Genomic DNA, 6,781 nt, shown 5'->3' with positions numbered 1-6,781 from the left:
AACGGAAAATCTGTTATGGTTATAGGGTCCTTCACTTGCAAGAAGCTAATCGAAATAGGAAACTTAATCTATTTGTTCTACCACTTTGAAAAAAACCCGCTAGTTCGCCGGGAAATGTAAGAAACAACAGATTTCTCTTAGAATTTGAAACTATACAGCCCTTGAGATTCCAAACTTGTGCTATTAAAATAGGTAATTGAAGCGATAAAACTTGTTGTTAAGGTGGCGTTCAGCTAAGATTAGGGGTCGAATCTGTGTGTTTGGTTTTTCAATAGCCAAGCCACATGGGGACGACTTCTAGTCATGGTATTGGGGTACTTAGGCTCTAGAGCAAAAAAAAATCTTCTGATATCAAACAAAAACACCTCTTAACGAGGTAAAAAGTAGTGGCGAACGCGCCTTTAAATAAAATTTCTGATATCAACAATTGTGACGAAAAATGATATTACATTCGATAAAAGAAATGAACTATATTAAATTTATGTATTCGGCACGCTACAACGGAAAATTTACGTGTAGGTAAATAAATATTTACTGTTGCGGGCCGAAATCATAAATCTAATATAGTTTATTTATTTTATCGAATGTAATATCATTTTTCTTGCGTTCGCCACTACTTTTTACCTCGTTAAGAGGTGTTTTTGTTTGATTTTATATAAGCTGTGATATAAAACAACTGTATTTTCTGTTGTTTATCGCTTAAACCAGTATTTAATATAAGTAATAGGTTAATTTTATTTTAGAAATCTTTCATTTGATACTTTGATCATTCAAATATTTCTTTTAAATCCACCGCTTTAAAGTATGCACTGCTTCATTTAAGCTACGAGTCACTGTATACCCGGATCAGGACATTAAGTTTCTTCGATCGGGCGACTGTGTCCTATAGCTACCAAGTGAGCCACAGCATAAAATAGGTACAAAATCTATGTTTTTCAAGATAGTTATTTATTTATTCTAATCAAATTTTAATTCATAAATACTAGCGTAATAAAGTTTCGGCTTTATTTTATCTAATTAATACTTTTCTTTTTTAAGGATGACGAATTTTTGTTGGTTGTATAGGATGCTAAAAGAGTTCTACACAGTTTGACTCCCGATTTCGTTCATGTTATCGAAAGTTTGCTGTCCCTCAACTGGAAGAAAAGAAGTTTCGAAATAATCGAAGCTTACACCGAATTTTATATAGATATAATGGTTACCTACAATAGATATTTACCTATAGGAATATCTAAATTAATTGTACAATGGATTCCTGACGATTTGGATGATTCCGACTGGGTGAATGGATGTCCTTCGGAACGTACGAGACTTGTATTGAAACCCATTCATGAAGTACTGAATCGCATTTTAGCAGCAGTTCCAATGGCATTTGATTTAGTCATTGATACCATATCCGCTAAGTTTCCGTATTTTAAAAAACCAGCCCATGTGACCGCTGGTTATCTGTTTAACGTGCTCTGTATAATCGAGTACAAGCCGATATTTGAGGAACTCATTTTAAAGCTGGTTCTGCAAAAGTAAATATTTTACTTTAGTCATTATTCAACAAATTGAACTCGTAAGAGTGTAAACAGAATTCAAGAAAAATATGTAGCAGGTAGAAGAAAAGTGCCACAGAAATTGATCAGGGTTGAATTCGGGCGGAAAAATTCTTACACACAACACTATAAATTGGAACTGGAACCGAGCGCACCTGGTTCTTGCCAGATGTACTTATGTCCGAATGCTCGTCAACCGGAATATCCAAAATGTAACTTGGCAAGCAAGCAGGCCAATTTGAAGCCGTTACAGCCACTGGAAACACGACTAGAGCTTATCAGAGTATATAATATATTGTAATTGTCGGAAAGTATGTAAGAGGTAGAAGGAACGGAGGTAGGATGTCTGCTTGTCCGTCCGTATGAGTGCTGACTACTATATAAAAAAGCTAAAAAAGGAAGCTATGATTTAGCATCCAGATTGTAGGTGCTGTCAAGCAGCGCAAGTTTGTTTTTCTGGAGTGCCTCGCCCACTAAAGCCCATAACGCTAATGTCTGTCTAGCGCCAACACTTACGATGTTGTTTTGACGTTAATTGAAATTGTTTTTATTAATAAATACCTATCCACATTCCAATAATCAAAACAATATTAACATTATTTAAGAAAACCATCCGCTAGGTGAATTGAATTCCATTGAATTAACGATTTATAGCAGAGTTCGCCAGCAGAATCAATTTTTTTGAGTCCACTGCTGCTTTGTTTTCGTGTCGATAGATCAAATGCATAGCGGCCTCTGCCTTTGCTTCGTATATCGAGGGTTGTCCGCTCTGTTTCTGTTGGCACGCAGTGATTTAGAGACAGGGATATAGAATGAATTTAGAATTGCTCACCACTTTTGAAGACAGCTCTTCTGATATACTTGGCGTTTTTTTTTATGTTACTTAGACTTGTAGTATTAGATGTTAACGCTCCACGAGACGAAATTGGCTTAGAGATAGATGACGAGAACGACAAAATGAACGCAGATCCCTTGTTTCAAATAGAAGATATATCCGCCAACACCTTGGCTGGGACTGAAAGAACTCTTAAGCATCCTGTCGGCAAAACCTTGGATATAAGCCTCCTCATGCTGTATAGGTTTTTTGAAGGCAAATGTCGCATTCACCAAGATAGTCACGACCAACAGCGCTGGACTGCAAATCGTTTATTTAAAATGTTACTTCATATATTCGACGAAGTTCTGTTACCCAGCCACAACACCCATCATGTGCAATTCGTCTTATTTTATGTAACTAATATTCGGTTGGCGTATTCGGATGCTTTTCTGGATTTGCTTTGGAATAAGGTTCAAAATCCCAATATATCGGTCATTATTCGCCATGCTGCGGTAGGATACATGGCTAGCTTTTTATCTCGCGCCAGATTTTTGCCACTTAGGAAAGGGAATTTGTAAGATTTATCTAATCTATATAAGATTTCAGTTCTTTAATGTTTGTTTCTTATTTTAGAATTCTAATATTCTATTTAAAAGAGTTGAGCAAGTGGGCTCAAACCTACATAGGCGACTCGGGTGAATATAACCAGACTTGCTCTTTGAAGGCTCACTTGGTTTTTTACTCTATCTGCCAAGCCGTGTTCTACTTGATTGCGTTTCGTGCCAGAGATTTGACTGCTAGTTCTAAAGGTATGCTACAAAATTATTTATCATAATACATAAAAGGTCTTGATGGTGCCGAATAAACCTGCGGGCAAGTAGACTGTGTAGATAATATAGCCGTCCGATTTTGAAAAAAGTTACACTTTTATACACATATACACTTAAAACTAAATTTTTAGTTACTTAAACAAAAAAAGGTCAAATGTTCACACTGCAGGGTACAGTTCCACATAGTCAAATGATTACTCCTGTGAGAAAAAGAAAATTTTTTACCAAAAAAATTGTGGAGGTAACAAAAAAGGAAAACAGATTTTTTTGTACTTTTACAGAGCTTTTGCAATCCTAATGAAGAATATATAAAAAACAAGAAAGGAAGTTAACTTCGGCAAGTCGAAGTTTGTATAATTATTAAATTTAATTCAAAATTCCCTAAAAATACAAAAATTATGTTCCCAATAGTATAAGATATTATTTCAAAAAACACCGAAGCTATAATTTGTTTCATATTATTTTCCCACCAATTTTTCGATCGTTCCTATGGCAGCTATATGATACAGTCGTCCGATTTTGATAAAATTAAATTTGAAATTCGGAACTAATTAAAAAATGTTATTTCTAAGCGTTGGAGGTTATATGTTAGAAAACACCAAAGATATAATTAAAAAAATTTTTTTTCCGATTATTCCTATGGGAGCTAAAACATATAGTTGTGCGATCCGGCTGGTTTTGACTTACACTGCTGGTCTTAGGTTAGACGCACCAACTTTTATTTTAAATAAAATGCTATATTTATAATAATGCTTATTCTACTTGTCCAAAAAGCTTTTATTATCACAGTTCGAATCTTGTTCGAAAAATAAGTGCTCACAGCGCGTTGATTTGCGAAAAAAGAACTGTACATTCGAAGATTTCATAAATTTCTATGGCAATAACGCGTGTTTTCGGTTGGTCATTGAAATAGACGCACTTTAAATTTCTTTGTTTTGCATAAACAAGTGCAGTTTTTTGTATTGAGAAAATATTAAAAATAAACAAATAAATTGTTTTAGAGCTATATTTATAGTAAAAATGGGAAAAGCTGGTGTTATGAGCTTATTAGAACGTCAAAAAGTAGACTTTTTTCACTCGCAAGGACTGTCCAATCGAAACATTGCCAAAAAGATATTTCGCAGCTCCAGGACTGTTGATAGATATTTAACAGATCCAGAGGAATACGGAAAAAACTTCAAAGGAAAAAAAAGAGCACTATCTGAACGAGCAGTACGCAAAATTGTTAGAATTGCATAAAATTCGACTAAGTCCGCAGCTAAGATTATGGAATTAGCCGGAGTAAAAGCAAGCCTTTCAACTGTTCAGCGTACAATCAGAAATGCAGAACACCTAAAGCGTCTAAAAATCAAGAAAAAACCTCCTCTGAATGCAATACGCAAAGAAAAACGGCTTCGATTCGCGAAAGAATACATGACGTGGAATGTTCAATCTGATTGGCGTTCTGCTGTTTTTACTGATGAAAAACGTTTTAATCTAGATGGCCCCGATGGCTTTCAATATTATTATCACGATTTGCGAAAAGATAAGCTATATTTAAGTCGCCACCACAGCCGAGAAGGTGGAGTAATGGTGTGGGGTGCCATCACGTTTTATGGAACAATTGACTTGATTTGTATCGATCAGAAGATGAACGGTGATCGCTTCAAAACATTGTTGGAGTCCGTATTTCCAAAATTAAATGATCTCTTTGGACCAAGTCCTTGGATTTTTCAACAAGACAATGCTCCTATTCATAACGCTCAGGTGGTAAAGTCGTTTATTTCGAGTCAAAACCTTAATATGACCTGGCCACCGTATTCTCCAGATCCTAACGTAATTGAAAATTTTTGGGGCTGGCTAACGCGGAAGGTATACGAAGGAGGAAAGCAATACGAAAATAAGGAAACATTAACTGAAGCTATTAAACGTGATTGGAGATACATAGATTTCCTGTATTATTCTATGAAGGACCGGATATATGAAGTTATTACTAACAAAGGAGGCAGTACTCATTACTGAAATGCGTCTAACCCAAGACCAGTAGTGTATATACTACCTGCAAAAGAATGAAGACTTTTGGGAAAGATTCAGGTCGATAGCTTTAAAACTGAAACGTAGAAACAGGCGGACATGTCTAGATCGACTCGTCTAGTGATGCTGATCAAGAATATATATACTTTGGGTCGGATACCTCTACTTCTAGCACGGTCATAGAAAAAGGCTCGGACTTGTCATTTTCAATGTACATGGGCATTCAATTCTGTTGCCAGGTCTTACCAAGTAGTGGCTACAAGACCGCGGTGACGAGTAAATCCATAAGCAAAGTTGACACTATCTCCAATAAAACCCAAGAACATGGAGTCTTGTGACGCTGTCCTCTGTTAACTCCTAAAAGCAAGCAATAATTGAACAAATTTTTACCTTTACATACATGTTATCAAGAATGAACGCGGACAAAAAAAAGATATTTTTCACTACAAAGCTGGAGCCTTTTCCCAAAGAAAATGGGTTTCTTTATAATTTCACAAAAGAAACAACTTAATTATAATTAATTTGTACAACTATACTAATAATAATAAGTAATAATAATAAGTAATTCGGTTACACAACATTTTGAAACCTACTGCGAAATTTGTGTTTGTCGCCCGCTTTATAGTAAAAATAAGTCGACGTTGATATAATTATACCCGTTACTCGTAGAGTAAAAGGGTATACTAGATTCGTCGAAAAGTATGTAACAGGCAGAAGGAAGCGTTTCCGACCCCATAAAGTATATATATTCTTGATGAGGATCACTAGCCGAGTTGATCTAGACATGTCCGTCTGTCCGGATGAACGCTGAGATCTCGAAAACTGTACGGGCTAGGCTAGATTTGGCAGATTCCTGAGCTTTTTACGCAGCGCACGTTTGTTGCAGCAATGTGCCACGCCCACTCTAACGCCCACAAGCCACCCAAAACTGCGGCTCCTGTAGTTTTGATCAATACCTATTGATTAACCCAAAAAAGTTTGCCACGCCCACTTTAAGGCCCACAAACTTTGAAAAATCGTAAATATGAACGCGGATGTCTCGGAAACTCTAAAAGAAAGAGAATTGGGATCTCAGATTTAGATTCCGCAGCCTTGTACGCAGCGCAAGTTTTTTACGCGAATATGCCACGCCCACTCTAACGCCCACAAATCGCCCAAGCCTGTGGCGCCCACAATTTATATGCTAGATAAAAAACTTTAGTTGAAATCATCGACTTAGCGTCGCTTGTGACCGGTTGTGTTTATCTTGTGCTTATTAATATCTGTGATACTGGTGCCTTGCTTTGTGACTGAGTCTAACATAACCAGCCGTGCTTGTGTTTTAAATCGTCTGTTTATGTTTAATTGTCTATTTTATCGTAGCAATTTTAACAAACCTAACTCTGTTTTAGCCTGTGCATTTTGTTATTGTAACTTCTGTACGCTGTGGTGGATTTGTTTCAATAGCTTTTGTTGTTGTTTCCCATAACTTTCTTGTAATCTCTCTCCCGTTTCTCGTCGTCCAAACTGTTGTCGTGTATATTTTGTTTGTGTTTCGCAAGCCACGCTCAGTCGACAGCCACTCTGTCGCAGTCTCTACG

The 6,781-nt window shown here is 36.5% G+C and overlaps 1 protein-coding gene across 1 annotated transcript; it reads left to right on the top strand.

Annotated features, from left to right (window-relative positions):
• The first annotated feature begins 284 nt into the window (after positions 1 to 284).
• Positions 285 to 3,193, top strand: LOC119561872 (RNA polymerase I-specific transcription initiation factor RRN3-like). The gene is given in 4 exon segments (XM_037875349.1): positions 285 to 314; positions 1,039 to 1,520; positions 2,429 to 2,932; positions 2,992 to 3,193. Coding segments are annotated over 4 exon segments (1,218 nt in total).
• The last annotated feature ends 3,588 nt before the right edge of the window (positions 3,194 to 6,781 follow it).

Source organism: Drosophila subpulchrella, unplaced genomic scaffold, assembly GCF_014743375.2.
Source record: "Drosophila subpulchrella strain 33 F10 #4 breed RU33 unplaced genomic scaffold, RU_Dsub_v1.1 Primary Assembly Seq38, whole genome shotgun sequence".
Classification (NCBI taxonomy): Eukaryota; Metazoa; Arthropoda; class Insecta; order Diptera; family Drosophilidae; genus Drosophila; species Drosophila subpulchrella.
Note: the sequence above shows the minus strand (reverse complement) of the source record. Positions and strands in the feature narration are given on the sequence as shown.